This window comes from Hemicordylus capensis, chromosome 2 (genome assembly GCF_027244095.1).
Source record: "Hemicordylus capensis ecotype Gifberg chromosome 2, rHemCap1.1.pri, whole genome shotgun sequence".
In the NCBI taxonomy this organism is placed as follows: domain Eukaryota; kingdom Metazoa; phylum Chordata; class Lepidosauria; order Squamata; family Cordylidae; genus Hemicordylus; species Hemicordylus capensis.
This window is the reverse complement of record NC_069658.1, coordinates 171,292,624-171,312,034: the sequence shown is the minus strand read 5'-3', so window position 1 is coordinate 171,312,034 and position 19,411 is coordinate 171,292,624. Positions and strand designations below refer to the sequence as shown.

At 47.2% G+C, this 19,411-nt stretch overlaps 1 protein-coding gene across 8 annotated transcripts in view; it reads left to right on the top strand.

Annotated features, from left to right (window-relative positions):
* LOC128345901 (alpha-2-macroglobulin-like protein 1) overlaps positions 1-19,411 on the top strand; it is a 137,573-nt gene that overhangs the window by 46,966 nt on the left and 71,196 nt on the right. For all 8 annotated transcript variants that reach the window (XM_053298538.1, XM_053298535.1, XM_053298536.1 and 5 more), the window contains 2 exons: positions 8,735-8,968; positions 9,376-9,439. In XM_053298538.1, coding sequence (XP_053154513.1) covers positions 8,735-8,968; positions 9,376-9,439 — 298 coding nt within the window. The remainder of the gene's footprint in view (positions 1-8,734; positions 8,969-9,375; positions 9,440-19,411) is intronic.

Below are 19,411 nucleotides of genomic sequence, written 5' to 3'. Positions count from 1 at the left end.
TTTGGGGGGGGGGCGGGGTGGAAAAGCAAAGAACAAAATAAACAGATGCACCTGCAATACAGGTCTTATATGAAAGTACCCAAAGGACTGCATCAGATTGTGGGACAACCAAGAAATCAACCCTTAAAGAAAGAGTTTTGCTCACTGCTGATTTGACTTATTTTTTCCTGCTTAAAATCTGGTTTGCAGGAAATGTCTTTGGCAGGGGAAGGAGAAATGGGTATGGTTTTAGAGGAGCATGGACTACCCATTTTATTTTTCTCAGTCACTTTTACATAATCTATAACATAACACAACTTTTCCATTACTTGAATTTTTAAGCTGCACAATTAAAAAAAAACATTTTAATTGTTTGTTTGTTTTTTGTTTGTTTTTTGTGGAACCACAGATTTTGTGTCAGGTTGCACATTTTAAAAAGCCCTGCATAGCCTTTACATTATATCTTGGTTATCTTCTGAGCCTTGCTTTGGGACATCACCAGGTTTCATCCTGTCGGGCAGGGCCGGCTCTAGGGGATCTAGCCCCCAGATGCAACACTCTGTTGAGCGCCCTTCGTTATCGTGAAAAATAAAAATTTGGAATACAATTAGTGTGTATTCAAAATTTAACACACAAAGATTTTATGTAATTATGTACATAATATTGTATATAATATAATTATGTATTATTATTTTTATTTTATTATTATTTTGCATTTATATCCCGCTCTTCGTCCAAGGAGCCCAGAGTGGTGTACTACATACTTAGGTTTCTCCTCACAGCAACCCTGTGAAGTAGGTTAGGCTGAGAGAGAAGTGACTGGCCCTGAGTCACCCAGCAAGTCTCATGGCTGAATGGGGATTTGAACTCGGGTCTCCCCGGTCCTAGTGGGTTTCAGGCAGATTGGGTGGAAGATACTGTATGGGACGGAAGTCTTATCAAGAGCCCCTGGTGGCGCAGTGGTAAAACTGCCGCCCTGTAACCAGAAGGTTACAAGTTCGATCCTGACCAGGGGCTCAAGGTTGACTCAGCCTTCCATCCTTCCGAGGTCGGTAAAATGAGTACCCAGAATGTTGGGGGCAATATGCTAAATCATTGTAAACCGCTTAGAGAGCTCCGGCTATAGAGCGGTATATAAATGTAAGTGCTATTGCTAAGTGCTATTAGGAAGAAGGCTGAAGATGGAGTCAGAGCTGAAGGAGGAAGGGCAGGCAAAGAGTAGGGGTGTGTCCGAACCGGTCTGGAGGCCATTCTAAAGGCCTCTGAACTTCCAGACCGGTTCGGACTTGGCCGGTCCGGGTCCGGGTGGGGGGGTCTTCCTTTAAGGGCGGGAGGGCTTGCTTACCCCTCCCGCCTCTTTGCCCCCTCCAGCGCCCGTATTTTACAGAGTAATTGGGGTGCTGGAAACCAACCGCCCCCCCGCCCCCCCGCGAGCGGATTAGGGGCAAAAAAACCCTACTGCTGCCCTCCCGCCTCCCTCCCTCCCACCCGCCCCCCCGAGTGCTCACCACATCGTTTGCAAAAAATAGAGAGGAGCTCGCGAACAGAGCTCCTCTCTCGCCAGAGTCTCAGGCCCAACTGGGGCCTTGGGCGCGCGCACACACGTGATAGGACTCCTCAGCTAATGGAACTTCGGCCGGAGGCCTGGTCTACCCGCCGGGAAGAAGCCGGGTAGACCGGGCCTCCAGCGATCGGAGGTCCGGTCTACCCGGCCTCTTCCCGGTGGGTAGACCGGGCCTCCGATCTCCAGAGGCCCGGTCTACCCAGCTTCTTCCCGGCGGGTAGACCGGGCCTCCGGCCGAAGTTCCATTAGCTGAGGAGTCCTATCGCGCGTGCGCACGCGCCCAAGGCCCCAGTTGGGCCTGAGACTTTGGCAAGAGAGGAGCTCTGTTCGCGAGCTCCTCTCTATTTTTTGCAAACGATGTGGTGAGCACTCGTGGGGGGGCGGCGGGTGGGAGGGCAGGAGGGCGGCAGTAGGTTTTTTTTGCCCCTAATCCGCTCGCGGGGGGTCGGCGGGGGCGGCTGGTTTCCAGCGCCCCAATTACTCTGTAAAATACGGGCGCTGGAGGGGGCAAAGAGGTGGGAGGGGTAAGCAAGCCCTCTCCACCCTAAAAGGAAGGCCCCCCTTCGGTGCCGGTCCAGACTGCTCCGGACCATGCACATCCCTAGCAAAGAGCTAAGGTGCCTGTTTCTTTTCAGGAAGTCAGTTTACCAGGGAAGAGAGTCATTGCTGGCTAGATACTGATGACCTGGGGAATGGCTACCCAGTTTTAATAGTTAATTTGTTTAATTGTTTATCATGTTGTGAACCGCCCTGAGCCATTTTGGAAGGGCGGTATATAAATCTAATAAATAAATAAAATAAAATAAAATAAAGAGAGACCAGATTGAGGACTGCAAGAATTCAAGCAAGCCATCAGGGAACAGCAGCCAAGCCTGTTTGAAAAATTCAAGGCTGAAGAATCCATCCCAACTGTCAGAAGGCAGGCCTGGCTCAGAACTGTCCAAGGCCTGTGGCATTTAAAGGGATAGCACACCTTTGTCATCAGCTTCGGTGATTGCCACTTGAAAGGACAATTAGGGGGAACTGGTGGAAATGTCAGTTACAGATTCAAACTGATATTATAGGAGGAGAGATGGTCTTGTGCGGGCAAGCATGACTTGTCCCCTTAGCTAGCTCCGCTCTGGTTGCATATGAATGGGACACTTGATGTGTGAGCACTGGAAGAGATTCCCCTCAGGGCATGAAGCTGCTCTGGGAAAAGCAGAAGGTTTCAAGTTTCCTCCCTGGCTTCTCCAAAGATAGGGCTGAGAGAGATTCCTGCCTGCAACCTTGGAGAAGCTGCTGCCAGTCTGTGAAGACAATTCTGAGCTAGATAGACCAATGGTCTGACTCAATATATGGCAGCTTCCTATCTTCCTATGTTCCTACACACAAATAATGTGCCATGCACAGTGTGGCACACAAAAACATTATATCTCACCTCCAGCCCCTCACCTCTGGCTCTGACTTTACAAGAAGTAAGGTCTCCAGGATAGCTGAGAAGAGATAAGTATCTGCCTCTCAAGCTATATTATTTATGGCATATAGAAGAACAGGTTCATTTCTCATGGGGTTATGAAATCTCATGGCTCCTCTGTCCCTTACAGATTATTATGACATTTATATCCTGCTCTTCCTCCAAGGAGCCCAGAGCGCTGTACTACATACTTAAGTTTTTCTTTCACAACAACCCTGTGAAGTAGGTTAGGCTGAGAGAGAAGTGACTGGCCCAGAGTCACCCAGCTAGTTTTATGACAGAATGGGGATTTGAACTCGGGTCTCCCCAGTCCTAGTCCAGCACTCTAACCACTACACCACGCTGGCTCAAATAGTCCCTACCTATGCCTGTAAATTCTACTCAATTAACTCAAAATAATCATACTGAAAATTAAATTGAACATTATACTGCATTAAGCAACTAAAACATACTGCATTTTTTGCATTATTGCCCTGGATTTTACAGGCACTGCATGTTTTGCATTCAATACTCTGCCATCCCCAGAATCACAGACACAGAGTGATTCCATTCCTGGTATCTCCTCATTTCATAAAACATACATCCCCCATAAGCACCCCCTCCATTTCTGCTTACTGTTTTTGAAATAGGAATGATAAAGGATGCTTCTTCTTTGAAATGAGACTGTGCCTGTGGTCTTGCTCGCTCCCCGTGTCTCCTTTCTCCTAGCGCAGAGCAAGCAAGGGGAGGAGGAGAGCCTCTGGTCAAGTTTGAGAGTCCCTTTGCAAAACAAAGAGAGTCCCTTTGTTTTGACTTGATGACTTGTTGACTCAGACTGAGCCAGAGCCCAGAGGGGGCAGCTGGGAGAACAAAGGGAAGCCACCCCACCCACCCCCACCTCTGTGAGTCTGCCTGTCTTTGCATTGCAATCCACTTCGGAATCCATTTAGCTGCCTGCAGAGGATTCCCTGTCCTGAAAGAGACAGAAAAGCCTGTTGCTTTTCTTCAAGTTCCATTGGCACCTTCCCAGACTCCAGTGGGTGGCTCTCTGATGCTACACATCTCTTGCTTCATAGAAAAAGCCGGCCCTGCTTTCGGGCTTTGGGATGCTGCCAATTTGGCAACATTAAGTCCACAACATAAATCCAGTTTTTGAAACGCAGCCAGTATAAACCTGCTCCTAGATCAGGCCTGCACAACTTGTGACCCACCAACACTTGCAGTAAACCCCATCAGCACAATAAAGATCTTGAAGGTTGTTCTCACAACCAGCTCTACCCAGGCTAGGACAGCCCTACCTGGGTAGAGCCGGTCATGAAAAGCACTGGGATCAGTTTCAATCCCAGTGTTCTGCAAATGGGTAGCCTGGGCTTTTTAGAAGGGTAGTCTCTGAAGAAGCAAGATAGAAAAAGTAGTGACATTTTTGAACTTTGGTGCTGGAGAAGACTTTTGAGGATACATGGACAGCCAGGAAAACAAACAAATGGATCATAGAACAAATCAATCCAGAATTTTCACTCAAGGCGCAAATGACCAGGCTCAAACTATCATACTTCAGACACATTATGTGCAAACCCAGCTCCCTTGAGAAGTCCATAATGCTGGGAAAAGTTGAAGGAAAGAGAAGAAGAGGATCCTGGAGAGAATAGATCTATGTGGTCGATAAGAGTCGGCACCGACTTGATGACACTTAGTGACTCAATCCATCAGAAGGGTGTGGGGTATTAATGGAACTGACCCAGGGATGTTTGGTCAGCACCCCAATTTTCGGGTTTTGTAGGGAAATTAAGGGGGTCAGTTCCACCAGCTTTAATTTATGCAAATGTTTGGACTCAAGAAATGACTGGATTGAGGCAGGATATAATTTTAAAATTAAAAAGAAGAATTTATTTGAGGGAGGAGGGGATACAGGAAGAGAATTGTGTGGTTAAAGCAATAAAAATACGTTACTAAGCAGATTAACTTCAGTGGGGCGTTTCTAACTTCTTAAAGAGCAATACAATGAGGCATTTCTCACGATTGCCAAAAAGCGGGCTAAGGGAAAATCTAGCCCACTTTCTGCTGACCGTGAGAACCACCGGGCTTGCAGGCAAGCCCAGTTACTCTCAAGCGGGTCACCCACTTAAAGAACCCTCCCCTAAGGCCATGTTAGCGTAACAAGCGCTCCGCTAACCTGGGCTCTACAATCTTGTGTTGCTGTGGCGCAGCTCCGCGCTGCGGCAACTCACGATTATACCCCCGACCAGGAGGCTAAAAAGCAGCCTCCCGGCTAGGGGTCTCTACAGCTCGCCCTGCGTGCTCGCACAGGGCATGCTGACACTTCCAGGGGCCTTGCGGCCCTCAATCCCCCCCTGCCCCCACTGGCTCCATAACAGAGCTGGCAGTCATGTGGGCGGCTGGTTCGGCTGCCTGGAGCAGACTGACTGCTCATCTATGGGGAGACTGGGCTAAGCCCGCTCTCCCCGCAAACCCCATTTCAGTGGTTCCCACTGATTGTGGGAACCGCCTCAATATGTTTCTAAATAAATAAACTCCAATGAGGCATTTTAGCTTTAAGTCTAATTGTGTAAGTTCCCAGGTGGGCAAGAGAAAGAGGTTTGATGGGGAGAGGTGGGGTTGGATTTAAGGAAGAGATAGATGGGGGCCCAAGAGCAAGGCAAGCATTCACCTCCACCTGATCTGGATGTCAGGATTCTGGACTGCAGAATCTCGCTCGTCAGCATGGCGAGGAAGCAAGAGAGTTGTGGAGATTAGTAGGGGGAGAGATTCCCTCAAGGAGGGCATCTTTGTGGGGCCAGCTTCCTAGGACTGGTAGGCAAACTGGATGGATCAGTAGAAGGACCAGTGGGAGGTGGCATGATGAACTGAACACAGCCTGCTGTGGCCTGTGGACAGTAGATATCCCAAGCGGCTTTTCAGGGTGCAAGATTGCACAGGATGGAGTCCCAAGAATAGCATATGAGAGGGCATGAAGATCGCTTGTTGTAGTCCCAGGTGGCAAGACCAATGGAGCACACTGGGTCAGGGAAGTGGGGAAATTTATATCCCAAAATATGCCTTGGGGGGGAATTCCTCTTGTTCTTTCCTCCTGATTAGGAGGGTCAGATTAGGGACAGGCTTTCCAGTAATCCTATCAATAATTTCAGTAAGATACACCTTTAGGTCTACATCACTGACTCATATCCTTTGTGATGGGGAGAACATTACTTCACTGCCTTATCTACTTTTTCTTCCTGCTTGGCATAATCGGCTCGTTAGCATGTTGTTATCTCCTGTGAAAGGAGAGGGGAGTGAGGTGGTTCACTCTTAAGTACAGAGTAGTCTTGGCTGAGAATTAACCCAAATTAGTTAAGTCCTGGGGTCTACTTAGCTGGGGGGCTCCCACATAGGGATAGCGCATGCATCTGATCCCTGTTCCAATTTGCTTTGTTTACAGCCAAATCTAGGGGCAACTAGCCCCTTGCCAACTAAGTGACCTGTTCTCATGTGTGCCATAAACTGAGAACTCATGTTACTGTGAAGCTCCTGAGCATTTCCAAAGTGCAGTCTCCAAGCCTGAAAATGCAACTGCAAACAGGGAGGCACCTGGGAGCCTGGTAGCATAAGCATAGCTGGTAACAGAGGGCACCTTCTACCACACTTCCCAGTCTTGTGAACACTCAGGCTGCCTACAGTTCACAAAGCCAGACAGCAAGCGCGCTTGGCAGCAGGGAAAAGCCTACTCCGGCTTTTGGCTCTGTTGCTCGCCCAAGTGCTCTTCATGTGCTGTATGAGCAGCAGAACTTTAGCACCAGCGGTAATCATATGTGCAGAGGCAGAAACGAGCCTGCCTCTCTGCCCTCCTTCTCCACTGCCAGGTACAGCGGTCATGTGAACAACTTTTTGGTGTTTCCCCCCTGCCAGCCTAGGCCTATAGAAACAGGGCAGAGTTATCAAGCACCTCGTAGGCAATTATGTAGGCTCGTAGGCTTGAATAATCAAGCTGAATTTGGCTTGATGATTCACACATTTGGAAAATCTAGTTTTTGTAGGCCTGAGATAGCAGGCCTGTGCGCATTCAGAAAATTTGGATTTGGATATGACCCAATATGACTTTGGCAATATTGGATTCAGATTTTCTGGGCTCTGGTGATGTCTGATATCAGATCAGAATCAGAATCAGAATTCTGACCTAAATTTGGATTTCCTCCCATAGTGGTCAATGGGGAAATGGCGGGTGGGGGGGGGGGTCACCAAAACTCATGTGTGCCAAAATGTGTGCCATATTTCATAACTGTATGCTCATCTATTCTGGGATTATAAAAGGGGAGGCAAAAGGGGCATGCTGATACCCCTTTTCATGAAGGCAAAGGGCAGATTCCTCCACATGCTGGTATAATGACAGCCCAAGGAGGGTCTTCAGTTTCAGACATTTTTGTAAAGTTCTGGCCTGAAACAAGCCAGATTACACAATTTTTACTCATTTTTACCCAAAATTCAAAAAATCACCACAAATTGAGAAATTGACCAATTCTCCCCAGATTCACTACAGGGGTCCCTGACCACCTTCCACATATGTGTGGCAAACCTCAGGGCTCTAGGACCAACTGGTAATTTTTACTGATTTTTTTCAATTTCCCTCTATGGGGGGAAACCTATTTTTGGCAGATTTTAAAATGGCACCATTTTCCAAATTTGAAAAATTCTGACAAATTTCGGATATTAGTTTTAACATTTCAGAATTAATTCTGACTTTATTGATCCAATTTTCAGGGGGAAATCATATTCAGATTACCTATTTTTACCAATTTTTCTCAATTTTGGATAAAATCCAAATTTTCAAATCCAAATTTTCACAGGCCTATGAGATAGCAAACTGCTTTTATTTATTTATTTGTATTTATTTAGCAAATTTATTGACTGCCTGACTTCCTTAGACTCAAGGTGGTTTACATAAATGAAAACAACAAGGAAGACTAGAGAATTTCACTAGTCCTTGATCAACAGCATCTGCAGGTTCATCATAATGCTCTGCAACTAACAGGTTCAGATAGAGAAAAAAAGCCATTGCATCCCCCCCCCCCAGCGACTAATGGCGCAGTGGGGAACTGACTTGATTAGCAAGCCAGAGGTTGCTGGTTCGAATCCCCGCTGGTATGTTTCCCAGACTATGGGAAACACCTATATCAGGCAGCTGTGATATAGGAAAGCTGCTGAAAGGCATCATCTCAGACTGCACATGAGATGGCAATGGTAAACCCCTCCTGTATTCTACCAAAGGAAATCATAGGGCTCTGTGGTCGCCAGGAGTCGACACCAACTTGACAGCACACTTTACCTTTACTTGATTACAATGACTGAAGCTTTTTATTTGTCACACCATGTTTATTATAGCAGAAAACATGCTGTAGGAACCCATTTAAGTGTTGCCAACCAGCCACTGAAAATGGTGTGGTTTGCCTGTTTTTGAAGAGCATCTAAAAACCTTTGAGGAGCATATTTGTCTCCCCCTGCCATTTCCCAATGATCTGTGAGACAGGAGTGCAGTGCACCTTCCAATTGCTTCAATGTTGGACCTTGTGGAAAGCATCTGGTCCTCCCTATCATGAATCGGTTTTACATGTCCCTCCCAAACACCTTTGATATTTTTAATTGTATTTTTATTTTATTCATGTACTCTCTTTGCTAATCTATTGACCATAATAAAGTTTGATTTATTTAATGATTTTTGACCCACTGGTTGTTTCTGACCTCTGCTGTACCGTTTTGCTTCACAGGGCAGATACTCTATTTTTAATGTGACCCAAGGTGATGCCACTGCCCTTGGTATAATGCTTAATGAAGCTTTCAGATGGCTGAAGCCCTTCTACTCAGAGAGCAATAGCTTCATTGAGATCCAGAATTTGGAGAATGAGCTGCCATGTGAAAAGGATCAGGAAGTACTGGTGGATTATATCCTTGACAGGAAAGAACTGGACCCTGCAGCTGACCATGTGGATTTCTATTACTTGGTTAGTATTTAACAGTTTGTAGAAACCTCTGAAGTAGCATGAGAAAAAGAATGAATGACTCCAAAAGACAGATAGGATAAAAAGGAAAGAAAGAACATAACATAACAGCCCAGGGCCCTCTCCCAGATGAAGCCTATTCTCTCTTCCATCCCCAGCTACAGCATGTCACCTCTACCCATTGTATGTCACTGTCACTGTCTTATTTCTTCACGGAATATTTCACATTCATTTCATGAACCTTGAAGGAAACACATTTTGTTTTTCAGCTGTATCACTAAGGGCACAATTAGACATGTGGGAGCTCTGAGCTCTTCCTTTCCCACATTTTCCTCTTTTCACCTGTCTAGTTTTCTGCAGTGTCAGGGACTGGGCTGTTACTTCATGCCTAATGTATAATGTCCTTGCAGGTTGTATCAAGAGGGAAAATTGTTACCAGTGGACAGAAGCAGGTACCAATTGGCAAGGATGAGAGTAAGTATCAAACAAATCACCTTTTTTACGGTCATAGACCAGCATAAAGAGACGAATTGCAAGCTGTAAAAGGCTTAAAAGACATAAAAGGCATAAGGGATAAAACTGCAAGACTATACTATTCTGTAAGTTATGAAGTTATGGGACCATAAGATTGTAAAAGTGCAAGGCTTCCATGTGGCACACTGTGGAAGAGAGTGATGAGCGTGCTGGAACTATGCTATAAGGTTGGGTGCTGTGCTCAATCTAGCAGGACCTGCTACCTGTCAACATCTGACAGATTTTAGATGCTGCCATGCAGAACCTGGCAACGTTATATGTGATAGCTGGCAGCTATTGGATATGTGTCAGAGAGCAGCAGAGAGGTGTAAAATTGGCTTTTACGTCCTGGATACTTGTGTAGTAGCGGTAGGATGGGGGTGGAGCGAATGTCTCTGTAGTATGAACAATGAAGGAGGACAATGGAGAAGGTTGCCCGAGTCGCAGGGGCACTGTTGCTCCAAGAGTGGGATCTTTCTGTAATGGCCTTCAAGCTCAGCTGAGGAAAAGGCATGGCATCGTGCCAGGGTGAAGGCCCTTCTGTGATTTCAAACTCCTAATTGTGTTAGGTATGCTACAGGGGTGGCAGAATATCTGAGTCCTTCACTGATGAGGACGTTTGGAGCTCTGCTGTGATCATTTTGGTGCTCTATGTCTGTTATTTTGTTTGATCTAAGATCGTAAACAAACAACTAACTAACTATGGGGCTATTCTCATGATTAACAAAAATCAGGCTCGCCGCAAGCGAGCCCAGTGGTTCTTGAGCGGCTAACTCGCTCAAATAGCATGCCCCTTAGCTCAGCTTTGCGGAGTGAGTGCTCCGCAAACCCGGGCTATCTGCTCGTGAGTAGCCACGGTGTGGCTCCGCACCACAGCTACTCGTGAGTAGTCCCCCGACCGGGAGGTGAAAAGCTGCCTCCCGGCTCCAGGGGTCTCCCCAGTATGCCCTGCACGCTCGCACAGGGCATACTGGGGCTTCTGGGGGCCACACAACCTTCGCTCCCCACAGCCCCCGCCAGCTCTGTCATGGACCCGGCAACCATGTGGGTGGCCAATCCAGCCAGCCAGGGCTCCCTGCTCGGTCGTCTGCGCAGAGAGTGGGCTTAGCCTGCTCTCCCCGCAGTTTTGCAGAAAGCGGGTCTCATGGATCATGAGACCTGCCTCTATGTCTGTTATGTTCTGTTTGATGAGTGCTTTGGCCTGATCATAGCCCATGTCAAGTAGGGAATGGGGGGAGAGGCTCAGGGAATATTTTTTTTGTCTTGATTGTCCATTTCCAATTGGATTGAGAGTTATCCCATAAGGTTAGCGGGGGACAAGACCTAGGAGGCAGATGGCTAGTCTGAGCCAAAAGTTGAGTATGGCCATCCACACTTTGGCCTCCGCTTTCATCAGGCCTGTCTCCAGGCACGAGGTGGTGTTGTAGACACATCTTGGGACTTGAAGAGCTGCTCTTAGAAATTTGTACTTTATGAGCTCCAATGGGGCAAAGTTGGAAAAGGGGCCCAACTGGGCGCTATAGAGGAGTTGTGCCAGCTGCTTGATTTTGAACAGTTTGAGGGCTGCAGGTATGTAATGGCCTCCTCTTGTCTGAAGGAATTGTGGGTGGCGGATGACTTCCTGAAAGGTGACCTGGTGGGTTGCACTTTACTTTGAGTGACATGTCTGCAAGTAGGATGTGTATTAAGTATAACAGGCACCAGTCAATCAAGTAGGCTTCCAGCTTCTCCCAGTTTGACTCAGGAGGTGGAGTTGAATGCTGCTTTGAGTTCTATAATGGAACGGGAGTGTGATGGAACAGGAGTGTGATGGTCTATCTCCCCGGAATTCCCCCCCACCCGGAATTCCTTTGACTTTGCTGGCGTTTGGGGGCAAGGCTTTACAGCTTCTGCAAATGGTTTTGATTATTGTGGAGAATGATTTTAACCAGGGGTCTTGGTCTGATAAGAACTCAATTATCACCTCTTTGTCCCATCTTTTGTGCTGGACACTGTTTGACATTGAACTTATTGGGTTTACCTTTTTGCCTAGTGCCTCTGGGTTTAAGAAACTGCTGTTCGTGTTTCACTCCTCTTATGTACCATTATGTTGCTTCAAACTTCGTTATTTTCTTAAACTTTGGGATAGCTGTTATATCAGGGTTTTCTCGGACTCTATGGCCCAATCTCAGCCACCACAACTTAATGTTTCTGTATCTCATGACTCTTTTTTCTTCAACTTCTCTGATAAGCCTTCTGTGACTCCCTGTGATAATCCTTGTGGTCTTTCAGCCAGTAGTTCTGGGCTGTCAGCCAATGCAGCTTCTGCTTTGCAACCTGCCACTGCTGAGTCACAAAATTCCTCTGGTGCTGATTCTCTACCTCCCTTCTGTTTTGCCCCGTTATGTATTGAAGTTTTCCGTCACCTGGTCCTGGTCTGCAATAGGTCAGGTGACTTCCATCCTTTCCCCCCTGTCTCTTCTGCACCTTCTTATCTCTCTCTTGTGGCTTCTGGCCTGCCTCCTCCCACTCTCTCTTAATATCTCTTCTGCTAGTTGAGTCGAGACTGCACTTTACTTTATTCTTTACTATGTTTGCTTACTGTTTTAATTTCTTTTAATTTTTCTTATGTTCTTTTTCGTTTTCAGTTTTTTAATTTCTTTTTTGCCTTTTAGGGCTCCCCAGCATGTGACTATTTCTGGAGCTGGCTCTTCCGATGATGGGGGGACTGGGTGGCCTATTCTCACAGTGACGGGCCTTGGGAGGTATGGCGGGAGGAGAGGGGCTTGTCATCAGAGGGGAAGGAGTCCCTGGTATCTTAGGCAGGTCCTCTCTTCCCCCTCCCTCCTTCCTGGGTCCAGGTGTTCAGATTGCTGGTGATCATGGCCTTAGGATGCTGATGTTTAATGCCAGGTCAGTCTGCAATAAGACCTCCTCCATCTTTGATCTTTTATTGGAGGAACAGGCCTACCTGGCTTGCATTACTGAGACCTGGTTGGACCCAGATGGGGATGTTGCCCTATCCGAGATGTGCCCACCAGGTTTCTGTGTGCTTCATCAGCCCTGAGGCCATGGCCGGGGTGGCGGGATGGTGGTGCTTTTCAAAGAAGATCTTGCATTGGTCAGGGGCCCTGCCCTGCAGATGACTGACTGTGAATGACTTCTTGTGATGTTGGACCTACGTGACAAGATTGGGCTTCTGCTGATGTACTGGCCGCCTCGCTGCTCAGCCGCTGTCCACTCTGAGCTCCTTGACCTCGGGGTGGGGCTGGTGGTTGAGATCCCTAGACTTATGGTCTTGGGGGACTTCAACCTTCTGGTCCTTGGCGGGGCCTCAGTGTGTGCTCAGGAGTTCATGGCCTCCATGGCAACCATGGGCTTGTCACAGGTAGTCTCAGGCCTAACTCGTGGGTGGACACACTTTAGAGCTGGTCTTTCTCTTGAAGCAGTGGCAACGTGATTTGAATATGGAGGATATAGCCATCTCTCCCTTGTCATGGTCCGATCACTCTCTGATCTGTATGCAGATTACTGCTGCTCCTTGCCTCCGCAGGGGCAGTGGACCTACTTTGATGGTCCGCCCCAGGCGCCTTATGGATCCTGATGGTTTTCAGAGGGCTCTTGGGGATATTGCCAGCAATCTGGTGGGCACCTCGCCAACACAGCTCGTTGAGGCCTGGAACTGAGGCCATGAGGGCTCTGGATGAGATTGCCCCTAAGTGGCCTCTCAAGATTCGTGGATCCCGGCTTCCTTGGTTTACTCAGGAGCTTAGGGAGATGAAGCACCTTAAGAGACGCCTGGAGTGCTGCTGGAGGAAAACTAATGCTGAAGCCAACCAAGCACAGTTACTCTCTTATCTTTAGGAATATTCTGTGGTGATAAGGGCAGCAAAGTCTGCTCACTTCTCTGCTCTTATTGCATCAGCTGACTCTCGTCCAGCGGCCTTATTCCAGATTGCCCGTTCCATGCTTGGGAATGCGGATCCAATGGAGGTTCCATCTGGCTGCTGTGACATGTTTGCTAGATTCTTTGCTGATGAAGTCGCTCATCTTCAGTGGGAGTTGATCCGATGAGATGATGGAGACGTCATCTTGTGATGTCACTGGGGATACTTTTGAGCCTGCTGAGGCTGTGGACAGTATTCTTTCTGGTATGGGTGCTGCGACCTGTAGCCTGGATCCTTGCCCTTCCTGGCTTATTAGAGTAGCTGGCTGTAATGTAAGATCCTGGCTTCAGGAGTTGGTGAATTCTTCTCTTTGTGAGGGGTCTTTGCTGACAGCATTAAAAGAAGCTGTGGTGAGCCCTCTTTTGAAGAAGACTTCTCTCGATCAGGGGTCCTTGATAATTATAAACCAATCTCCAATCTTCCTTTCCTTGTGAAGGTTTTGGAGAAGGTTGTAGGTGCCCAGTTTGAGAGAGCTCTGGATGAAGCTGATTTTCTAGATCCTTGTCAGTCCGATTTCAGGCCACAACATAGCACAGAAACAGCATTGGTCGCTCTAGTTGATGATTTGTATTGTGACCTTGATGAGGATAGTGCCCCTCTCTTGGTCCTTTTAGATCTCTCAATGGCTTTCGATACCATCGACCATGGTATCCTTCTGGAGCGCCTGTGCAGATTAGGTATTGGGAGCACTGTTTTGCAGTGGTTCCATTCCTTCCTTAGTGGGCGCTTTCAGTCAGTGTGTATTGGTGAGAATGCTCTGCCCTGTGCCCACCCCTTTGTGCGGTGCCTCAAGGCTTGGTTCTCACACCCATTCTCTTTAACATCTGCGTGAAACTGCTGGGGCAGGTCAACTGTTGGTTTGGGGTGAGATTCCATCAATACGCCAATGATACTCAATTGTATATTGCCACCGCAGACCACTCCAGATATGCCATTTCTGTGCTTGCCCAGTGTCTGGAGGCTGTCAGGGCCAAAACAGGAGGGACTTAATCCCTCCAAGACTGAGTTGATTTTGTTTACTCCTCTATCTGGCTAATTGCCGAGTCTGAGTCTCTTCCTGGATGGCTTTGTGCTGCCCCTGAAGGAGGTGGTCCATGACTTGGAGGTCATCTTGGACTCATGGCTCCTGCTCAAGCAGCAGGTGGAGGCCGTGGCCAGAGGTACCTTTGCCCAGTTTCGGCTGGTCCACCAGTTGCGGCGCTATCTCAACTGGCAGGCCCTGGCAACGGTAACTCATGCCCTCATCATCTCTTGTCTGGATTACTGTAATGCGCTCTACCTGGGGTTGCCTTTGAAGATGACCCAGAAGCTGCAGTTGGTCCAGAATGTGGAGGCCCACCTACTTATGGGCGCTAGGAGATATGATAGTGTGACACCTCTCTTGCAGTCACTGCATTGGTTACCTATTTGCTTCTGGGTCCAATTCAAAGTGCTGGTTCTCACCTTTAAAACCTTTCAGGGCTTAGCACCTGCAGGACTGCCTCTCCCAGCCAGTTCTGTCCCGTCTTGTGAGATCTTCTCGGGATGCCCTTTTTTTGATCCCTGGTCTGGTCTCAGAGAGGTCCATAGTACTAGGGCCTGTGGAAGGGCTTTGTATGTTTGCTGCCTCTTCACTTTGGAATTCTCTTCCTCCCCAGATTCAGTCTGCCTCCTCCCTTTCAGTCTTTAAGATCTTATTGAAGACATTTCTTTTCCGCCTGGCGTTTGTCCTTTAAATCTCTCTCTCTCTCTCTCTCTCTCTCTCAAATCTTGGATGCTGTTCTTGTCTTGTATACCACACTGAGTCTGAGGATTGGGTGGTATATTAAATCTTTTATTAAATAAATAAATATAAATGCTGCGTAGAGGAAGGTTGTGTTGCAGGGAGAATATTTTTCAATGAGATGCTGAAGAATTAAGCACTGGTTGATTGTAGATTGACCTTCCCTGAAGCCAGTCTGGAGATTTTCCTGGTCCAGCCAGTCCTTGAGTTTCCACTGTAGATGTCTTACTGGAATCATCTTACAGATAGTGTTGAGCAAGCTAATGGGTCTCTATGTAGTTGGTGGTGGGGTTGTCCTTTCTGCCCTTTTTGAATATGGGAATGATGATCACTAGCCCCCAGTCCATGGCAATTCGACCGTGTGTGTCAATGAAGGTGAAGAGTGAAGCCAGAATAGGGGCCCATTATTCTAAATTGTGTTTTATGATCTCTAGCAGAATTAGCGCCCCCAAGTCCTGCTATGCTGCCTCATCATGGCGGTGGGGTATTCCTGGGAGGGATGAGCGAAGTACGCCAGGAGGTATACTCTCAGTAGGGTCACCCAAAGCACGAAGGTCATCCCAGCTGCCCAGCTAAAGCAAGCAGGCACCTATATTGGGCAGCAGCGATATAGGAAGGTGCTAGAGGCAGACGATCACTTCAGTGACAACGACAAAGGCGTCATTTCATACTGCTCAGGAGAAGGCAATGGTAAACTACTCCTGTATCTTACCAAGAAAACCACATGGATAGACAAAACAGAATGATAGTTGATGTAGTGCTGGATGATGGGCCCCTCAGTTTGAATGGTACTCGACATGCTACTGAGGAAGAGCTGAGGATGGTGTTTATGATGTGGTTAGACTAAAGCCTTTTGGTCATCTAGCAGCTGACATTGCCATGCGGGAAAAGAAAATCCAAAGCTGCAAAGACAGAATTACAATGGGAACGTGTAACACAGTTGACCTATATGGTCTAGGAAACAGAAATGAAGCAGGAGAACGACTTATTAGTTTCTGGCAAGCCATTGATCTCTTTATTGCTAACACATTCTTCAGACAAGGCACCTATACACATGGACATCACCAGATGGAGTTCACAGAAACCAAATTGATTACATCATTGGTGCAATGAGGTGGAAGAGCTCAGTTATAACAGCAAAGACATGGCCAGGGGCCGATTGTGGAACAGATCACGAACTGCTCATGTGCAAGTTCCAAGTCAAACTAAAGCAGAAAAACAAAGCCATCCAGCTTCAACAATATGATCTTGAGAATGTATCCACCCTTTTCATGGAAAACATCAGGAACCGCTTTGAAGTTCTGAACCTCATTGATAGGGAACCTGAGGAACTGTGGAATGAAATCAAAGAATTTGTTAAGGACGAATGTGAAAAGAGACTGCCAAAGACCAGGAAACAGAAGAAGGCAAGATAGATGACAGAACAGATGGTGGGAATTTCCAAGAAGAGGAGGGAAGCCAAAGTCAAGAAAGTCAAGGGAATTTCAGAAAGCTGTTAGAAGAGACAAGGAGCAGTACTACAATGACATCTGTGAAGACTTTGAGGATGGAAATAGACACGGAAAAACAAGGGAAATTTTTCAAAGGATCTCTGAACTAGAGGGAGGTTCCAACCTTGAATTAGTGTATTAAAGGGGACAGATAGTATGCCAAAGGACAGATAGTAACTGATTCAGAGAAGATCAAACAGAGGTGGAAAGAGTATACTGAAAATCTGTACAGCAGGGACGTCAACATCCAAGATACTCTAGAATATATTCCCTACTTGCAAGAACCTCTAGTATGGGAAGATGAAGTTAGATAGCACTCTGGTCATTACCAAGTCGGAAGGCTACAGGAATTGATGGAATAGGTACAGAAATATGGCAGGCAACAGAAGAAGAATCAGTCAAGGCTCTAACCAAACTATACCAACAAATTTGGAGAATGACACAGTGGCCAACAGATTGGAAGAGGTCAGTCTACATACCCATACCAAAGAAAGGAGACTTAACAGATTGCGCAAACCATCACACAATATCCTTAATTTCCCATGCTAGCAAAATAATGCTCAGGATCATCCAGCGCACCTTAGAGCCTGCGTAGAAATGGAAATGCCGGATATTCAAGCTGGTTTCAGAAAAGGCCAAGGAACAAGAGACATAATTGCTGATGCACGCTGGATAACTGAGAAAGCCAAAGAATGCCAGAAAGAAATCAATATGTGCTTTATTGACTACAGAAAAGCCTTCGATTGCATTGACTATGTCAAGTTGCCAAATATCCTTAGGAAAATGGGCATCCCAGAATACCTCATTTTTCTCATGAGAAACCTATGCTCAGGACAGGAAGCCACAGTCCAGATGGAACATGGTGGAACACACTGGTTCCAGATCGGCAAAGGAGTAAGAGAAGGATGTATACTTTCTCCTTTATTCAGTTTATATGCTGAACACATACTGAGAGAAGCTGTCTAGCACCAGACCCAGTCTAGTTAAATGGCTGGTGCTGTGAACGCAGCGCCGGCTGGACTCCAACTCCCGAATGTAGTCGTGTGGCTCCATTAGGGAGCCAGACCACACACCCTGCATCTGGCGTCAGACGCTGGGAGTGGGGTGAGCGGGGCCTCTGCTGCGGCCAAACATGGGCCGCTGGTGGACAGGCTCCACACCTGTGTGCATATGTGGTGAATAGGACTGAGCGCTTCTCTCAGAACCTTTGTTGTTGCACTAGCTATTCCCTTCTTCAAGAAGGCAGATCTCTTCTCCACCACCTATGCCAATCACATCCCAACTTGAGTATTGCAACATGCTCTGTGTCGGACTGCCCTTGAAAAGCATTTGAAGTTGCAACTGGTTCATGTGGTCAGGGTTAGGGTTAGGGTGTCAGAGGCCAATGCAGATAATATATTTCTCTCATTTTGTTCACTTTATACTGGCTTCCTATTTGCTTCCAGGTGTAAGTCAGTGCTGTTTGTTGTCTTTAAAGTCCTAAACTGGTTGAGCCCTGGTACTTGAGGAGCCATCTGCTACTATTTGAAACTACCTGTAAAAAGATCTAATGGAGAGGCTTTGCTTCATGTGCAGATGCTAAATTCTTATTTAGAATTCTTGTTAGATTTATTGCATTTGCCCGTTAGGGTTAGCAAGTGTGTGGGCAGGATCTTCTCTGTAGAAGTTCCAGACTTTGGAACTCCCTCCCCCAGCAGAGGATGGGAAAAGGGCAGAGGGTTAGCCTGCAGTTCTTAGACTGTAGCTGATATTCAGAGCAATGCACTGTGGATGCACATGGAAGACATGCCCACGCTGTGGAAAGCTTTCCCATTACGTCTGTGCCTGCATGCATGTTTCCTCTGAAAGTGCTTGTATCACCTGAAAATATCTCCCCAAGAGGTGTAAGACCCTCAAGGATATATTTTTGGTTGAACCAGGACACAAAAGGAGGCAGTGCCATCTGTCAAAATGTGCTCCCCCATACTGCATGCCCAATAGGGATGTGCACGAACCAGTTCAGCGCTCCTATCATGGAGCGCTGAACTGGTTCGGAGGTCCAGCGTCTGGGCTGGTTCAGAGGTGGGGGGGGCTCCTTTAAGGGGCAGGGAGTGTGCCCTTACCTGTCCCCATGCTTTTCACCTGCCAACGCTCTCCCCAAAAGCACTTGTGCGGGGCTACAGTGTACCTCCTTGCAGTCCTGGTCAGCGTCGTACTAGAAGTGGCTGGCGTGCGCATGTGTGCCATGTGCATGTGCATCAGCCACTTCTGGTACGACACTGACTGGGGCTGCAAGGAGATGTGCTGCAGCCCTGCACCAGCGCTTTTGGGGAGAGCGCTGGTGGGGAGAAGCGGCAGGCCAGGTAAGGGCATCCTCCATGTCCTTTAAAGGAGCCCCCCCCAGCCTCCCAGGAGTGCATGAACAAGTTTGTGCACATTCGTAATGCCCAATGCTGCACCACCAGGAAATTTCCCTGCAACTTGGATGAGTCTTCCTGTTGCTTTCTTGGTGCATTGCTTTGGATGTCATCCAGTGGTTCTGTGGACGTCATCCAGCATTTAACTATGCTTTTATTGCATATTTATTTTCCTTTTGTTATTTTATTGTTTGCTTTTGTTTTACATTAAAATATAATACATTATAAGCCAATTTGAGACTGAAGCAGCAAGTGAGATATACGTTCAAAACCCCCCACATATCTATGGGGTCTACTTTACTCCCATCTAGCAGAAGTTTATTTTTTCCGTGGTATAGACTTAAATCTGCTCTCTCCCT